Source organism: Saccopteryx leptura, chromosome 4, assembly GCF_036850995.1.
Source record: "Saccopteryx leptura isolate mSacLep1 chromosome 4, mSacLep1_pri_phased_curated, whole genome shotgun sequence".
Taxonomy (NCBI): Eukaryota; Metazoa; Chordata; class Mammalia; order Chiroptera; family Emballonuridae; genus Saccopteryx; species Saccopteryx leptura.
Window position 1 is genome coordinate 207,283,092 of NC_089506.1, and position 18,202 is coordinate 207,301,293.

The window sequence follows — 18,202 nt, forward strand, 5'->3', positions numbered from 1 at the left end:
CCGTGGGATGGGGAGGGTGTGTGGTTACGCATGTTCCCCTGCGGTGTTTGCATGGGGGCAGAATGTGCTTGTCTGTGAACATCTCTGCATGGGGTATTTGTGTGCATGCAGGTAGGTATGCAGAGGTATTGTGCGTCCATATCCATGTGGGAAAGGCGTGTGGAGGGGCACCGGGGGCAGGCAGAGGGCTGGACCCCTCCATGGCCCCCACCCCGGGCTCAGGGTGAAGTTTTCAGCTTCCTCTCAACTATAGGGTCTTCCAGCGCCATTTTACAGAAGGGGAAACTGAGTCATCTACCTGGTCCCTCATCGGTGACAGGCCCTTGTTTCTTCAACATGTGTTTATTTAAAAACAAGCAAGCAAAAAGAAGACATGCACTTGTTGAGCATCTACTGGGCGCCAGGCCTAGGAAATGAAGCAAGGCAGACGAGGTGCCTGCCCGGATGCTCACACCTCAGTGGGGAAGCCGACACCAAACACCGTCCTCCCGGGAAAAGGCTGATGAAGACAATGACGGCGGATAGAGAGGACACGCTGATTGCAGGGGCACCAGCTTTGGTTCAGGGTGGGAGGAGGGTCCCCTAATTTGGTGTAATGACCAGAAAGAGGCATGCTGGGAATAGTTCCCCCAGGTCAGGATGTCAGCAGAGTCTAGGCACTAGCCCTCTGTCCCCAGAGACTGCCCACCTAGCTCAACACAGCTGGATGGGGGGCCCCTCCTCCCCCCACTCACCGATCTACATTCCAGAAGATATACAGTGGCTTCTCAAAATGATGAAAGAATGAGAAGGAAACAGGAAATGCCACAGAATATCTGTCTGACCCTAGCAGAGGGGCGACACCCCTGAAAGCTGAGCGGGAACAGATGGAGGGGGTGGGCCTGCCTGTGGGGGCGGCGCGGGGTGATGATGTCAGCATGCGCTCATCCACTGTAACGTGTTCCAGTCTGGGGGGGATGCTGATCGTGGGGGGCCTGCGTGTGTGTGGGGCAGGGGAACAGTTCTAGGAAGTGTTCTACTGACAGGTGTAGGGAGGGGTGCTGGAAGCTGTTTATATGTGGGCGAGTCTTCACTGGGTAAGCCTGCCCAGCACAGTATCACCTGCATAACCATGGCCTCTTGCTCTTCATGCCAGGAGTGCCCCAGAGTCAGCTGGATGACCCTGGAGGCCCTACGACATTCCCAAAACACTACCCTTGGGGGTGGTGGCACCTCCTTAAGCTGTGAGGGAGGGTGGGAGGTTGAAAGGTGGTCTTCAATTATGCCAATCCCCTGCCTGGAATGTTCTTCTCATCTGCTAAGACTCCACTTGGCATTTCCTACAGGAAGCCCTCCAGGAAGTCCTGGGCAGGACCAAGGAAGAGTCACTCCAGTTCCCCAGGTCAGCATTTCTATGGAGATGAGAAAAAAAAAGGGGTTTGGTAAGAAATGGCTTCAAGCACATATTCATTTTATCCATTCATGTATTCCGTCACTGACTCAAGACTGCTTTCAAGGACGCTGTGCAGGCCGGGCACTGGAGATGCATGCTAACTAAGCCCAGTAGACAATGTTGTGTGTTCCCAAAGTTATGTTCTACTGGGGGACAAAATTAACTGGCAGACAAAATAATAAGAGGTTTAGATGAGAACTCTAAGGGGAATCTAGGGCTCCTCTAGGCAATAGTGTTAAGACTTGAGAGATGAGAAGACACTCTTTTGCCTCCGCCCACTTAATAAACATGCTGATGTGTGATGGCTGGAGCTCCAGCAGCTGCTTTGGCCCATTAGACAACCCTGAGGCCAGAAGCCAAATGTTAGGATGATTGCCAGGGACCAGCGCGGCTAGTAACTGTCCAGGTCCCGAGTGAGAATGGTGTGGAATGAAGAAATAAACTCAGAGAGAAAAAAGGATGGGATTGGGAGGCCTCTGCAAGCTGATGCAAACCAGAGCAAAAGCAAAGCCCCGGGTTTGCTTTATTATATAGTGCAGAGCTATGTGCAAATAAGGACATTTCCGATACAAAATCACACATCTGAGGCATAAACAGGAATCCTTTTAAGGCTTAAACAGGAATCCCCCCACCCTGCATAATAACTGAAATCAACCAACACAGAACAAACAAAGTGGAAGAGGAAGGGCATGTAAATTGCCTCTAGCAACTTCATCAAACAAGTGGGGATGGGACAAGTAGAAACACTCCAGCATCACAGGTAACATGGAGGTGTGGGGAAAACAGCCTCCAGCAACCTGAGAAAGCAAGTGAGGTGGGGGGTTGGACTGTCAGCCCACTGCCAGTCCCCCACACCTCGGTCCCCCCCAAATCTAAACCGCAAGGACCCAGTCAGCTTGCAGTCTCCAACAGATGATAGAGCGAGAAAACACATAGGAGACATCCAAGTCCTCTGAGGACTGTCGACCTGCTGTATCCACCCGAGACGTGTAACTCGACAGATATAAATCTCCCACTTGCAAAAGCTTCTTATTGGAGTGTTCTTATATTCAGTTAAGCCAAATCTGCAATGTTACAGCAGAAGAGTTGGCATTTTGTTTATCGAGCAATAAGAAGTCACTGAAAGGTTCTGAGCATGGGAGGGAAATGGTGTCAAAGATTCTTTTCTTTCTTTCTTTTTTTTTATTTTTTCGAAGTTAGAAGTGGGGAGGCAGACAGACTCTCGCATGTGCCCGACCAGGATCCACCCGGCATGCCCACCAGGGGGCGATGCTCTGCTCATCTGGGGTGCTGCTCCATTGTGGCAGGAGCCATTCTAGTGCCTGAGGCAGAGGCCACAGAGCCATCCTCAGCGCCCTGGCCAACTTTGCTCTAATGGAGCCTTGGCTGCAGGAGGGGAAGAGAGAGAGAGGAAAGAGAGGGGGAGGGGTGGAGAAGCAGATGGGTGCTTCTCCTGTGTGCCCTGGCCAGGAATTGAACCCGGGACTTCCACATGCCAGGCTGACTCTCTACTGCTGAGCCAACCGGCCAGGGCCTCTTTTTATTTTCTTTTTTAAAGATTTTCTTCTTGACCAAACTTCAGGCAGGCTCCTCTGAACCCTGTGCTTGACTGGGCTTGACCTTGGGCTCCTGTCTTTGTCCTTGTATAGTTCAGTTTTAGCAAGAATTCTGTCCAGTTGGTTTGGCCAGAGTCCCCCACCCTTGATATCTGACCAAATTCTTCATCTCCCACCAACCCCCAGGTGATGTCTGATCACCTTGGCCTGCTTTCTGCAAGAATCCTGCTAGGCCAGTTTGGCCAGAATCTTCCCCCAACACAGATGTTTCCTCTTAGTAATCCCCCCTCCTCCTTGGGTATAAACTCCCACTTTCCCTTGTTGTATTTGTAGTTGAGTGCAATCTCTCTCCCTTACTGCAACCCCCCACTGCAGTGCTCCCCCAACCTACCATGACAGTCCTGAATAAAGTCTGCTTTACTGTTTTAACAAGTATTATGAGTAATTTTTTTCTTTAAAAATGGTTAGATTTTGAAAGACCATTCTGGCTGCTGCACAGAAAATTGGAGCATGGGCATGAAATTGGGGGAGGCAGAAGGAACAGGTGGAGACCACTGCTCCTGCTCAGACAGTGCAGGCCCAAGTCATGGTGAGAAGAAAGAGGACAGGAGGTTGATGGGAGCTCCACTTTGAATGGAGGAGTCTCCATTTCATCCCAGCTTTAAGCTCTTATGTGGATACCATCACCCTCACCCTCAGGGCCTTTGCACATTTAACCTCTCTTGGAAATGTCCTTTCCTTTGTTTAATTCCTGACCTTCTGGAAGATCTCAGGTCAATTAGCACTTCCCAAAGAAGCCATTACTGGCTCCTCCAGCATAATGACTGTCCCTGCTGTGGGTACAGTGGGGTTTTATACCATTGTGTGATCCCTGGTTTCACATCTGCTCCCAAAGAATGTAGTAATACTCCAAGGCGCAGGGCCAATGTGAGTATTTGTTTAGTCCAGGGGCTTGGGACAGAGCTCATGAGCAATAAATATTTGTCAGATGGCTGGCTGGCTGAGTGGTCCTTATTGGGCAGAAAATTTAGGCTAGATCTCTTCATTAGCTGTTGGCTTCAAGGCTTGCGGCTAGGCCCGGTGCTATCAGACAGGGCCAGCGTGGCGGGCAGATATCACTGGCTACAGGAGACTTAAGCCACAGCAATTTGGGAGAGAACTTCTCCCTGAGACTTGACTTGTCTGATTGGCCCGAGGGTGGGCCACTCAGAGCCTTGCAGGCTTATCCAGCCAACCACACGACAGCCATGTTACTGGTTATCGACCTGTCTGCCACCTTACCAGGCTGCAGCTGCTCTGAGGTGGGGGACTGGGTGGGTACTTGAATTTCTGAGTGTTCAGTACCAAACACAGAGCCCAGCGTGAAGAGCACACTACTCAGTGAGTGACTGCAAACCAGAACTGACCAAACTAAGGTGTGAAATTCTGAGGTTCCAAGTAGTTGAGAAGTAGAGAAGGGCTCTGGGGGGAGAAGGAAGAAAGAGGGACAGCCTTTGCCTCTTCTGACTGCCCTAACAAAATACCGCAGGCTGGCAGCTCAAACAACAGAAATGTAATTATCACAGTTCCGGAGGCCCGAGGCCGAGAAGTCCAAGATCAAGATTCTGGCCAACCTGGTTCCCAGCGGAGGGCCCTCTTCCTGGCTTGTAGACAGCTGTCCTCACATTTTGTCTTCAGTGGTCTGTGTGCTCCTCAGGGGGTGTTGGGGGACAGAAATAGAGGGAGATGAGTGGGAGACAGCTGGCGGGCTCCTGCAGAGACCTTAGAGTCACCCCGTCTCCCGGCTCCTGGACCCTGTGCTCCCAGGACAGTTACAGGAACCTCCCCACTTCCCTTCCTTTCATTTACCAACCTGGGTCTGGGCCCAGGGCTGACTCGCATTCAGGGGCTGCTACCGACTTGCTGTGACAGGGGTGGTATGTCACCTCTCTCCCTGCGTGCTTCAGTTTCCTCGCCTGTAAAATGCCAGGAACATCAGATACCTCCAAAGACAGAGAATTCAAGGAGGGAGGGGACATTAAGAATAAAGTGAGACAAAAACAATCATAAAAGAAAAAAAAAAGTCAACAGCTTTCCCTCGTTTTCTTTCTTTTTTTGCGTTTTCCTGATGTTTCCATTTCCTCTCTTTTTCCTCCCTTCTGTTCTTTGCTTGTTCGTTCCCCTTCGGCCTCTTCTTGACATTCCTTGAGCTCTACGAGATCGCCCCAAGCCCATCCGAGCCAAGGTCCAGATCCGGTGGGTTAGGGGAGGGACGCGCACCAGGATCAGATTCTCCCACTTTCCCGGGGAGCTGTCTGACGAGAGCAGCAGCACAGGAGGCACTGTTCCCGCCCCCGCGCGGGGCTGGGAGCTGTGATCCCCTCAGCCACGCGTCCCACGGTCCCGCCAGACCTGCGCGCGGACACAAAGGTCCGGGAAGCCGTCCCCGCCCGCGTCGTCCCGGGCTCCGGCCCGGTTCCATTGGCTGGAAGCTCCTGGGGGCGGGACCGGGGCGGGTCCTCGGCGGGCCCACCCCGCGGGCCACGCCCCCTCCCCAGCTTCTTGGCTCTGGCAGACGGAGCCAAGCAGCTGGCGGAGCGGAGCGGAGCGGATAGCCGGGTAGGGACCTTCTCGGGAGACCCCAGGATGGGTGTGGCGGGGTGCCCCGACCCGAGGCCTGGAAGCTGCCGCAATGGGACCTCGGCCTCTTCTGCGCCGCTGCCCCGTTCAACCCCCTGGTGCAGGGTCTTCCAGCTCGCCGGCAGGGGGCTCCGGGCTGGGACTCGGGGCTCCGAGAAACATCCCGGTCGCCGCGGCCTGTTTGGGGAGAGCGCTCCTCCTTCCCCGGGGAAGGGTGGGTGTGGCGGCAGCGGAGGGCTTGGGAGCGGACGGCGGTTCGCACTTCCCGCCTGGCCACCTGTTCTCTGTGCTCGGCCCTCCCCCCTCCCCGCGCTTCCGTCGGTGCGCCGGAGCGTGGATGGGGTGACTCGCGGGGCGGCGGGCAGGACGCGGGGGGCGCCGCGCCGGGAGGTGGAGCCGGCCGCGCCAGCTGCGGTTTCGGCGCAGGACCTCGGCCAGGCCGGGCGCGGGCCGTGGGGGAGCCGGCCTGGCGCCGCGCGATTGGCTGTCCCTGAGGGAGGGAGGGTTCGCCGGGCGCTCCCTGGTGTGTTTGCGCTCGGTTGGGGGCCCCTAGGCGGAGCCGAAAACTTCACCCGCATCCGCACCCCCCTCCCAGCTGGCCTCGCTGGCTGCCCGTTTGCAGGCCGGATATGAACTGTTCTTCGATTTTTTTAAAAAAGAAGCTCCTGACCCCCACCGCCTCTCAGGGGTGGGAGTGGGTGTGTGCGTTGGGGTGGGGGGGAGCGCAGATCAACCCGCCCCAGGCAGGGCCTCCGTTCTCCTAGGCGGGGGTCTTATTGCAACCTGGGAGGCCTCGCAGAGCCTCAATTTCCCCTCCGTAGACTGGGGATATAGCTTTCCCTACCGTAAGGTGATGTGTGACAATGAAAGGAGATGGCTAACCCAGTGCGGGGCGAAGGGTTAGCGACTCTTAACATTTTTTACTCGCTATTTTGATATTTTTCCGTCTCTTAGCTCCTAGTCTTGACCACCCTCCAATCCGTTCGCCCGGGGAAATTTGTAAAAACAGTCGGTTCAAATCAACCCCAGGCTTAAAATTATCCACTGATGTCCCCATTGTTGTCAGAGTGCCAAACTTCTCAACAGAGCTTTCTGTCGTCCACCTGGATACTTCCCACTTCTCTCTGTGGTCTGCACCCCTCCCCCTGGGCGCCCCTTCAGGCCCTCTGCCTGGAAGACTAGCCCACACCTGAAGTGATTCTGCCCCGCCCTGCGGTCAGGGGTCTCCCTACCTCTACTGCTTCTCTCCTCCCTGGGATCCTCCAGTTCTCACTGCTGGCCTCTCTGTCCTCCCCTAACTCCCAACTGGCCCAGGAGCCGCCTTCAGGGCAAGACAGGGTCATGGACCCAGGACAGAGTAAGTGCTGGGGGTCCCAATGAGCTAATCTGGGCCCAGGTTGGATGCTGGGGTCTGGGGGTAGGGTGGAGAGTGGGTTCCCTTGGTTTTCCTTTGTCCTGATGAATGGCAAAGTCAGGGCATTTGGTTTGTGTCCCATCAGCAGGGACAGGAATGGGAGGGATCATTCTGGATGACCCAGTGCCTGATAGTTCTGCCATGAGCAGCTTAACTATTGTTGACCCAGCCTATTGTAGTTGGCACCGTCAAGTCTGCACAATGTCCCTGGGCCTGGGAGGCTGCCACTGTCACTGTCCCATTTGACAGGTGAGGAAGCTGAGGCATGGAGCAGTGAGGTCACTTGTCGGGGGTCACATAGGGAGTGAAGAGCAGAGTCGGGCCTGAAACGCAGCCCTACTCTCAGTGCAAGTGAGGCAAGGATGGCACACCCGCGTGCTTGCCGTGGGGGCGCGGGGGGTGCAGAGGTGGCTTCTGGTTACTGACAAGGGCTTGGGCTCCCAGAAGGGGCTGTCAGCGTGAACTGGGCTGTGCTGGCAGAAGGGGCTGTCAGCGTGAACTGGGCTGTGCTGGGCCCCGGGGCGTCAGGGCACCGGGTTACCCTCTCTGGGAGGGATGGGGGCAAGAGTGCTAATGGCTGAGGGGCTCAGTTGGCAGCGCTGGAGGACCCACCTCTGGTGCCCAGTACACTGGTCCTGGGGCCCTCTTCCCAGCACTCGGACCCCAGGAGGTAGACAGGGGCCAGAGAGCAGTTTAAGGCCTACTGGGCTCACCTGTTCTCATCTGCCTGGGGGGGGGGGTGCACCTTCCTGCCCTGTTTGTATTTCTCTCCATGTGGCCACACTCCCCACCCTTCCCTTGACTCCTGGGCCTCTGCCCTGGACTCCCTGCACCCCACTGCTCCCTTTTCCTCCCTTAGCCCCCTCCACTCCACCCTCTTCCTCCCCTGGAGCCAGGCTATACCAGAGCAGTGGAGGGGAATGGTGTTTACTGTGGGCCTCTCTGGCTTCCTGGGCCCGCTCTGTCCTGCCTAGTGCTCTGTCCTGTCTTAGCCGACCTGCCCTGCTAGGCCTGCACAGCCTCGAGTTCTGCCAGGCTGGGGCTCCCCTGGGCTGGAGGCGGGTGGGGGGGACAGGGGACCAGGGAGGGCTGTCCCTGCTTCAGTTTGCAGGCCAGGGTTCCCGGTACACCAGGGTAATTTTGTGACTCATCTAGAGCCTCAACCCCTACCACCACACCACCCTCAGTCTCCCTCCCACCCTCTGGTACTGGCTGACCGATAGGCGGGCAAGTCCGGTAGCCTGCCCTGCTCTGTGTTCAGTGGCCCAGCAGCGTCTGTCTCCCTGGAGTGCCTTAGAAATGCAGGCTCACAGGCTTCAGAGTCAGAGTGAGTGTTTTATGACCATCCTAAGAGATTTGTGAGTTGACTGAAGGGTGAGAAGAGCTGTTTTAGACTTGCCCATGCCTTGGTTTCCTTATCTGTAAAATGCGGATGACAGAAGGATCTCCTCTGTGGTGCTTATGTTGGCATGAATCTAGTTAATGTATATAAATGCTGACAAAGAGCCTGACACAGAAGTGGGGTGGACAGTGGGCATCACACCTTCATTGCCCCCCCCCCCCATGGCTGGTTCTCCACTGCCTTATCCCCTCCCCTTTGGGCAGGCTGGTTAGTACTCATCCTCAGCTGCCAGCAGGGGCTTGGCTCTGGGGTCGGGAGTGTCTGAACATGATGCCCGGCACTGGCCTTCCCTAGCCAGAAACCCGTGGAAGGCTCAAGACACCCTCATTTTTCAGGAGGAGGAGCTTAAAAATAAAAAATAGGCTGGGAGAGGTTTGGCTTTGATGAGAAGCATGCTAAGAACGAAGCTCCCAACTTGAACCCTGCTCTTGTGCCCCTATCTTTGTGCCTTCAAAGGGTCTGAAAGCTACCAAGAATGGAGCCTTGAAAATGAACTGCAAACTCCCTTTCACTAAAGTGTGAGTGACTGACAATACTACTGCCAAAGCTCTCCTCCCTGGAGTAAGCAACTGGCTCCTTGACCCAAGACACACTTGCCCTTGATATGGTTGGTGGCTTTTAGGCTGAGAGGACAGGACCTGCAGGATTGGGTCTCCCGCCCCCAGATATGTGGGTGAATAGAGGAGGGGTCTGGCAGGCCCCGAGCCTGGGCCCTGTGGACTCTCACAATCTTCCAGGAGGACCTGCATGGCCTGTGGAAAATTCCCAGGCTATTTTGGGCTGAGGCCCCCTTCTCCACCCTTTCCCAGGGTAAAGGCCCTGCTAACACACCCTTCCCTGGGGACAGGCAGGGTGGGAGTGGCTTCCTGGCCTCCCCACCTCTAGGCCCTGGGTTCCCTCTCCTGGCTGGACACTTTTCAGAACCTGGGGTTGCTGAAGTCAGAAGTAGAATATAGCCAGCTGCTCACCTGGGACCACCTGCTTTAAAAATAGAGCCCCTCACCCACACTCCCCTCCCCTGCTTGCTTGCTTGCCCTAGCTTTTTCACTGCTGAACATACTGTGTGTTTCACCAATTTATTACATGTGGGACCTGGGCAAGTCACTTGACACTTTGTGCCTCGGTTTTTCCGCCAGTGAAATGAGGATGAGTAAGCTGAGATGTGTGAAGTGCTGAGAACATTCCCTGGCCTCAGGGTGCTGCTCTTGTCCTGGTGATTGTGCGGCTCCCCTCCCTGCACATAAGCTGCTGGAGGACAGGAACTTTGCTGTCCTGCGTTCCATTCCTGTGCATGGTGGGTGGTCCAGTAACTCTTGTTTCAATGGAAGGTCACAGCCTGACCAGGCAGTGGCACAGTGGATAGAGCGTCGGACTGGGATGCGGAAGACCCAGGTTCGAGACCCCGAGGTCGCCAGCTTGAGCGCGGGCTTGTCTGCTTTGAGCAAAGCTCACCAGCGTGGACCCAAGGTCACTGGCTTGAGTAAGGGATTACTCGGTCTGCTGAGGGCCCACGGTCAAGGCACATAAGAGAAAGCAATCAGTGAACAACTAAGGTGTCGCAATGAAAAACTGATGATTGATGCCTCTCATCTCTCTCCATTCCTGTAAAAAAAAATTAAATAAAAAATAAATAAATAAATGGAAGGCCACATTCTTCAAAGCCCTTTGGTGCCAGTGCAGGTGCCCGGTGTGCTTGGGGTCAGGCTGAGGCTCCACCTAGCCCGCTGGTGTGCACACTGGCAGTGCCAAGCCTGGGCCACAAGCCAGTGCGTGCACACTTGTTGAGAGAGCTCTGTGTGAGCACACACCTGTACCCACACACCTTGCGCACACACAGAGCACACATACACAGACACCCATCCATCATGAGCACACACAGACACAACCACACACATACACTCACATGTTCACAAACGTGTATAGTCAGCAACTGTGTCATGCCTCGTGTGCGCGCGCACAGTATTTGGCCTGAGTTTGCTACAGGCCAGAGGCCATCCCAGGTGTGGGCTAGAGCCCTGTCCCAGGTGTGGGCTAGAGCCCTGTCCCAGGTGTGGCCTTAAGCCTCTTGCCAGCAGCCTGAGCTTCCTGCCTCTGTTTGCAAACTCCTCCGGATTTCAGGAGTTGGTTCCTCAGGTGGGTGGCACTGCCTCTTCCAGGGCACCAAGGCCACTGCTGGTGGTGCTAGGAGAGCCTTTACCCAGTGGGAAGCCTGGGGGCGGGGCGGGGCTGGGCGGGGCTAGGCTGCTGCTTACACCTGCCACCTGTGTATGCGCTGGGGGGGGCAGGTGGCCTAGCGGCCTCCTGGGTGACTGGCTCACCCCTCCCCCAGCTCTCTTCCTTAGAGCTGGACCTTGACCTTGACAGAGGCCTCCCCCACACAGGCCATTTTTCCCACTCCTCCTTGGTGGGGGGGCGGTGCCGGCCCTGGGCCAGGCCTGCCCCAGTGCCCTTCTGCCCCAAGCTGCCCCAGCTCAGATGGACCATGAGAGGCGGGCAGGGGGCGGTTAGGGCTCCAGGGTCTCCCAGGCCGCCACCCCCACCCCACCCCCTCTTGCTAAGTCACTGTGCTGTTAGTGCTTCAGTTTCTTCCACGGCCAGGTGAGTGTGAGTGAGTGCAGCCACCTGCCGACTGCTGGGCGCTGAGCACGCATCAAGTGCACGGTAAGCACAGCCAGGGCTTTGGGTCTGGTGCTGGGTAAGGCGTCTTGGTCATTCCTGGACTGGCTCTAAAACCCCGCTCCGTGGCGGCCCCAGCGCTGGGCCCTGGGGCCCTAGAGGAACCCTGCTGCCCTCAATTGCTTACCCCACAAGGTCTTGGGCTCCTGTTGGCATCTCTAAGAGACTGAGCGCACTGGGGGAGTCGAGGGGGCTGGGGTGGAGAGAGAAGGGGACCCCAATCTGGGCCTGCTTTATTATTTATTTATTACAGAGACAGAGAGTCAGAGAGAGGGATAGATAGGGACAGACAGGAACTGATAGAGATGAGATGAGATGCGTCAATCATCAGGGTTTTTTTTTATTTTTTTATTTTTTAAGAGCTCTAATCTTTTTTTTAAAATTATTTATTTATTTATTTGTTTTTTACAGAGACGGAGAGTAGTCAGAGAGAGGGACAGACAGGGACAGACAGACAGCATCAATCATTAGTTTTTCATTGCGCATTGCAACACCTTAGTTGTTCATTCATTGGTTGCTTTCTCATATGTGCCTTGACCACGGGCCTTCAGCAGACCAAGTAACCCCTTGCTCAAGTCAGCGACCTTGGGTACAAGCTGGTGAGCTTTTTTTTTTTTTTTTTTTGCTCACATCAGATGAGCCCGCGCTCAAGCTGGTGACCTCGGGGTCTCGAACCTGGGTCCTCTGCATCCCAGTCTGACGCTCTATCCACTGCGCCACCGCCTGGTCAGGCCTGGGCCTACTTTACTAACTGAGGGAGATGGGCATAGCAAGGGGAATGGAGACAGACAAATAGGTGCGAAGAAAGGAGACACGTGGCAATGGTGCTGATGCCCAGTGCTCCCTGAGCTGGCCCTGCCCTCCTTTTCACCTCGCCTCCTGTCTCTTACCCACTCCACCCCCACACTGGCCACATAGTCTCTTCACTGGTATCAGTCACACCCGGGCCCTTGTCAACCTCAGGGCCTTTGCACAGGCATTTCCCCCTACCTGGAAGAACCTCCTTCTGTTGTTCAGATGATTGACTGTTACTGTTCAGGGCCCAGCTTGTACCTTCATTAGGGAAGCAACCCCACCCTGTTATTTTTATCTCCTGTGTATCTTACCAGCCCTTTTAGAAATCTGTAATGATCTGGTTCATAGATTGATTTACCTGTTTATTCTCTGGCTCCAAATTTTGCTCTGTGTCTCTAGAGCCATGAACAGGACCCGACACTGGGCACACATTTGTTGGTTGATTTTATGATGACAGTTATACAGCAATTATAGCTGACAATGACAGCTCACTTGTTCTGGGCGGATGGTATGCTGAGTGCTCAGCGCGTATTATTTCGTTTCAACGTTAGGATCATGGTGTGAAGTCAGGGCTCTTACCATCTCTACTTCCCAGACGTGGAAAATGAGGTCCAGAGAGATTAAGTAACTTGCCCAAGATCACACAGCTGGCAAGTGGTGGGATTTGAAGTCAGATGCGCCTGACTCCAGAGAACAGGAGGGAGATTATGGGGAAAAGTGAGAAGGGCAGTTTTCCACCTGGCCCTGGTGTCCCTGAGCCTCTGTAGTTCCACCTGCTGTCCTGAAAAGCCTGGGCGGGGGTGGGGTGGGGTAGGGCCCTCCCTCTCCCCTCTCCCCTCTCCCCCCTCCCCTCTCCCCTCTCCCCTCTCCCCTCTCCCCTCTCCCCTTTCCCCTCTCCCCTCTCCCCTCTCCCCTCTCCCCTCCCCTCTCCCCTCTCTTCTCCCCTTCTCCCCTTCTCCCCTTCTCCCCTTCTCCCCTTCTCCCCTTCTTCCCTTCTCCCCTTCTCCCCTCTCCCCTTCTCCCCTTCTCCCCTTCTCCCCTCTCCTTCCCCCGGGCGCCCCCCTTCCCAGAACCCCATGTGTCGGAACATTCCAGGACTCTATGACCTGTGCTGGTGGGTCATGCTGGAGCCCTGACCTCCAGCCGAGCTGCCAGGGCCTTTTTGAGGTGGGGTCTTCCCAGACTTGCGGTCCTCGCCGGCCGCAGCTGCAGCTGATAGAAGGCAGGAGGTAGCTATGTCACTTCGTCCAGAAGGCCAGCCGTCGTCCCTCTCCCTTCCCAGCCAGACAGAACAGATCTGACAAGGGACTGCTGGGGTGGTGGTGGGGAATGTCGGGGAGAGATTTTGTGTTTTGAGGGGAGGGATCAGGCCTGATCGTGGGCGGTTTGGGTTGAGGACGGACAGAAGGGATGTTGCTGGTGATGTAGACTGAAAATCGGGACCACACAGTCACTGTACATCAGGGAAGCGGGGTGGCGAACTAGGGGTTCAGGATTGTCAGAGCAGGTCAACTTTTTCATGAGTAGCTGGAAATCTGGAGTTTGGGGCAAGTTCCTGGGATGTTTAAAAGATAGCTCGTATTTTAAATTTGAAAACCCCAGCTGAGGCACATAAAGCCCCCTGGGGCTGCTTCTGTCCCCCTGTGTGAACTTGGGTGAGGTCTGAGCGCAGGCTCCTCCGTGTCACCTGTGTCCAGGTAGAAGCCCTGAGCAGGTCTAAGTGAGCTCACTCAGCTGCCCCGCTCTGCTGAGAGGGAGCTGATCCCAGAGAGCGGAAAGGACTTGCCCAAGGCCTTCCAGCTCCTGGCCTTTGCTCGTTCCTCTCGACCTCGTGCCAAGGCCGTGTTAGAGAAGGCACCTTTATGGTCACAATTTGGTGTTTCTTGGGTACCACAGCCACATGCTGATCTTGGCAAAACTTCTAGAGCAAGGCAGCCACTGTGGAGTCCACTCCCCTCCGCCCTGCAGCTGGCTCTGACTCCCACCCCCCTTGATGCGAGCTGGGGATCACCATTCACCAAGGTAATTTGATATGTCGCAGCCTGGCTTTCCAGACGGGGAAATTCACTTGGAGCCCTGGGTCTTTGTAAGGGGCCTGGTGGAGATGCTCCCTTTGAAATGCCCCTTGCTGCAGGCTGAGACAGCCCCCGGGCACCCAGACTTGGTGCCTGAGTCTTTGATCTGGGTCCCAGAGTTTCCTAAAGGAATACTGTGCTGTCCCTCCCTCCCCCTTTGCCGCCCCTTCTCCAACCCCTGGCGCCTGGCAGGGTCAGGAAGTGTTTCTGAGTGGCTGGGGTCCTGATCTAGGCAGCTGGCCTGAACGCCAGCACCGGCCTGAACGCCAGCACCGGCCTGCCCTGCCTGCCTCCTTCCCTATTCCTTTCACAAGCACTTACTAAGTGTCCCAGGGCTGTGCTGGGCACTGGGGACACACAGGGGATCCGTGATGTCCTTGTCATGGGTACGAACTGGCATTTCCAAGCGCAGCTGTGATAGAGGGAGGCCCCTTCTGCTTCGGACCCAGCTGGGCGGGCCAGCGTGTTTGTAGAGACAGGACCGTGACCTCCACGCTGAGGGAGCTCGAGCCTGCATTCCCTGGCGCGGGGAATGAGTCTCAGATGGCAGACTCCCCTGCGTGGGCGTGGGGATGTATCTGGGGGCCCCCTTGTGAGGTGCGAGCCCCTGAGAGCCCCGTCTCCCGCCAGGTCAGCCATGTCATCTGAACGTCCTCCGGCATCACAGCCCCCCACCCACCAGGCCTCGGTCGGGCTGCTGGACACCCAACGGGCCCGCCACCGCTCCCCGTCCCCTCTCCGGGGCAACGTGGTCCCCAGCCCGCTGCCCACTCGCCGGACGAGGACTTTCTCCGCGTGAGTCTTGAGTGGCTTCCAGAGACTGGCCACCTCTGTGCCTCAGTTTGTCAAATGGGGAGACAGGGTTGGGGTCAGGGTGAGAAACTGGGAAGGTGCCTTGTGAACTCCTCAGGCCTGTTGTGAGCTGGGGATGGGGGAGAGAGGTCACGACAGGAGGGCATCACCGGGGTCTTAAATCATTGGCCTTTAATTGCACACAAACCTTTTCCCTTTTGAGACCTCAACTTCCTCAGCTGCAAAATGGGACAGTAGCTGGGTTGCCACGATGCTGCAAAGACCGCACGGTTGGTACCTACCTGGCAGAGGCCAACCTCAGGCCCAGCGCATGGCACCTGCTGCTGTGGTTAATAATTTGTCATCAGCAAAGCAGAGAGAGCTGTTAGTCTAATGTCCTCTTTTCAAAATGGAGAAACTGATCCTGAGAAAATTTGCCAAGGTCATCCAGAGAGTCACTGTTACTGGGTTCTGTGTGAATGGCTCCCAGACGGCTGTGTGTGGTGGCCCTGGCCTGGGCTCCCAGGGCACAGCTGTGGGCAGGCGCTGGGATGGGCGCGGGGGCCTCTCACTCTCCCCTTCCTGTCAGGACGGTGCGGGCCTCCCAGGGCCCCGTCTACAAAGGCGTCTGCAAGTGCTTCTGTCGCTCCAAGGGCCACGGCTTCATCACCCCGGCCGATGGTGGCCCCGATATCTTCCTGCACATCTCCGAGTGAGTCGGCTGTCCTGGGCAGGCTGGGCCGGGCTGGGCTGGCCGCTGGTTGGTTCCTCAGGGACAGGGAGAGAGTGTGAGGGTGCTGGGTGCTGGGGGGGGGGGGTGAGGCCAGGCATGTGTGACCTGGGGTGGCTGTGCTCAGGGGCGGGGTAGAGATGCTGCACCTGGGGTGCTGGTGTGTCTGACATTGCAGGTGGCAGTCCGCCTCTGTGTGTGTCTGTGTGTGTGTGTGTGTGAGAGAGAGAGAGGGAGGGAGGGAGAGGGAGAGAGCTGAGAACCACTGGGGTGGCTTGAGGGACGGGAGGGGCGCCCCGTGGGCTGGGGGAGCCGTGTTTGGCCTCAGGGCGGTTTCCTGCCTGACCTTCAGGATGCAGGAAGTGGCCTGATGAGGCTGGGGGCTGCCTGGCCCCTCTGATCCAGGAAGTTTGGCGCTAGACCCTTTCTCTAGTCACTTGCTCACTGATGTCCTTCCTTCCTGAGTGTCTGGAAGGCCTTGAAGGGCCCCGGGTGGGGCCCGCGCATCCTAGGCCCCGTGTCCTGCTCCTGCAGCCCGTGTTTCGCTTCCGGTCTGTGGGGTAGCCTGCAGACGTGTGGGGACCTGAGCTGCCCCCACCTCTGCCTCGTGATTCGGCCCCTGATCTCCTGTTTCGGTGTGTGGGACAGACCTGCTCTGCACAGTGGGCCTGGCAGTACCGGGTGGGGCAAAAGTAGGTTTACAGCTGTGTGCACACGAAACAGTTTCTTCTTTTATTATGATTTATTAACTATTGTATCATTTTCCATACAAACAACTGTAAGCCCACTTTTGCCCACCCTGTGTATAGGAATCATGTTTTAGGAAATAGGGCCCTATGGCAAATGTCTGCCTTGATGGAAGAATTATCCTTTCTTCACCCCACCACGCCCACATACTTGCACATCAGGTCTTACATAGGTCCCCTGTACAGCGTGGACCTAGGAGAGAGGCTAGAGCAGTGCACTGTGTGTGTGTGTGTGTGAGTGCATACGTGGGTGTGTATCGCCTCTTTCCAGAAACGAATTCTGTGGTTTACAAGGATATACATACACAGGGCAGCATGAAAAGAAGTTAGGAAAACATGAGGCACATGGGAAAGATGGCGATGTTGCGAGCCCGATGAAGCGGCAGGCAGAAAGAGGCTCACATTGATTCCTGAGCGTCCTGGTGGCCAGGTCAAAAAGGGAGGCTCCATTTGCTATGTGATTCTTCAGTCAAGGCGAGCCAGGTCTGGGGGAGCTGGCTGGCCCTGGCATTCAGGACCGGAAGGGGATTCGTGGGGTCTCATCAAGGGAGTGTCAAGACAGGCACCTCCCCATTGTGGGTGGGATGGTGAGTTGTGTCTTGTAGGAAGTAAGGGAATCTTCCAGGGGGTGATCCCGAGGGCCAGGGCCCTTCCTGGAATTAAGCACAAAAGAGTCTTTCTCAAAGGCTCATCAGGTTTCTGGGGAATTGAAGAGCAGGGATTGCAGCCTGGCTCCTGGGACTTCTGGACCAGGGTGGGCGGGCGTGCTGTGGGTGCTCAGAACACCCTCGCCCCGGCCATCTCTCAACTCCGTGTGACCTCCTCAGTCCTTTTTCTGGCTCAGACTGGCTCTCCCGCTCTTCTGTCCATAGGGCCCAGGGCACCCATGCTTAACATCAAGTGTGAGCACCCCCAGTGGGCGGAGCTCTGCATCCCAGTCCCAGGAGAAGCAGCTGATTGGGTCGGGGGCTCCGAGCCACGACTGGAGGCTGGGGCAGTGTGGTGCCATTGGAGCATGGTGGCTCCCTGTGATGACAGGGCACAGGGGCAGAGCCTCAGAAAGGGGTTGCCCCTAACCAGCAGGGGGCTGCGTCCTGTGTGTCCTGGGCATTGCGCCATGTGGGGCTTTAAGGAGTGCTGGGCGCTGAGTGCTTCCCCCCCTTGCAGTGTGGAAGGGGAGTACGTTCCCATGGAAGGCGATGAGGTCACCTACAAGATGTGTTCCATCCCACCCAAGAACGAGAAGCTGCAGGCCGTGGAGGTGGTCATCACTCACCTGGTTCCGGGCACCAAGCATGAGACCTGGTCTGGCCACGTCGTCAGCTCTTAGGAGACGCCAGAAGCACCCCTTCTTCCCAGCTGGTGGGAGACTCGGGGGGGAGGCGGAGATGAGACTGGAGAATCCATTCTGCCCGAGACACGGCTTCCAAGGGGAGGGAGCAGAGTCCCTTTCAAGTATTTCCTGGAAGAAGGGGTGTCAGGGGCAGGCACAGGGGTGCCTTGGCCGCCAGCACAGTCTCTGACCATCACAACAACCTCACCATCTACAAAGTATTAAAAGCATTGAACAAGGAGAGGTGCTCCCGGCTGGTGGCTGAGTGAGGGGCCTACCTTCCCCCTGGGGGTGGGTCAGCCGCTATTTCTCCGGTCCACAGAGTCCCTCGTTCCCCTTTCCCTGGAGTTGGAGGCTCAACATTCCGCTGAGTGGTGACCTGGGCCCCGTTTTCCCAGCATGAATTTCCACCCCAGCGCCCCTTCTAGTGTCTCCTTGGCCCTTGGGCAGAGCTGGCTTCTTTGATTCTGGGCTTGGTTGGTTCCAGGGGACCTGACTTGCGAGGGCTGGGTGGGGAGGATGCAGAGGGCCTTGTGGAGGTCTTAGGTGCCTTTGCAGCAGGGGGTGTCACCGCTGGGCATCACCGCTGGGCGTCAGGAAAAGTTTTTCCAGGGGCCCATAGCCCTGCACCT

The 18,202-nt window shown here is 56.4% G+C and overlaps 1 protein-coding gene across 3 annotated transcripts; it reads left to right on the plus strand.

The window, feature by feature from the left end:
- Positions 1-5,490: 5,490 nt before the first annotated feature.
- On the plus strand, positions 5,491-17,811 carry CARHSP1 (calcium regulated heat stable protein 1). 3 transcript variants are annotated; one of them, XM_066382637.1, is made up of 4 exons: positions 5,491-5,586; positions 14,600-14,764; positions 15,351-15,473; positions 17,405-17,811. In XM_066382637.1, the coding sequence occupies exons 2-4, from the start codon at positions 14,607-14,609 to the stop codon at positions 17,565-17,567; spliced, it is 444 nt and encodes a 147-aa protein (XP_066238734.1). In that variant the 5' UTR covers positions 5,491-5,586; positions 14,600-14,606; the 3' UTR covers positions 17,568-17,811. The 3 variants fall into 3 exon arrangements, with proteins under 3 accessions (XP_066238734.1, XP_066238730.1, XP_066238733.1); XM_066382633.1 differs by lacking the exon at positions 5,491-5,586 and adding an exon at positions 10,810-11,021; XM_066382636.1 differs by lacking the exon at positions 5,491-5,586 and adding an exon at positions 13,805-13,916.
- Positions 17,812-18,202: the final 391 nt, after the last annotated feature.

Coding starts and splice junctions, on each gene's coding strand:
- CARHSP1 (XM_066382633.1), top strand. CDS start 10,906: ATGAGAGGCGGGCAGGGGGCGGTTAGGGCTCCAGGGTCTCCCAGGCCG. Junction 14,765..15,350: donor CGGACGAGGACTTTCTCCGC/GTGAGTCTTGAG, acceptor CCTTCCTGTCAG/GACGGTGCGGGCCTCCCAGG. Junction 15,474..17,404: donor ATCTTCCTGCACATCTCCGA/GTGAGTCGGCTG, acceptor CCCCCCTTGCAG/TGTGGAAGGGGAGTACGTTC.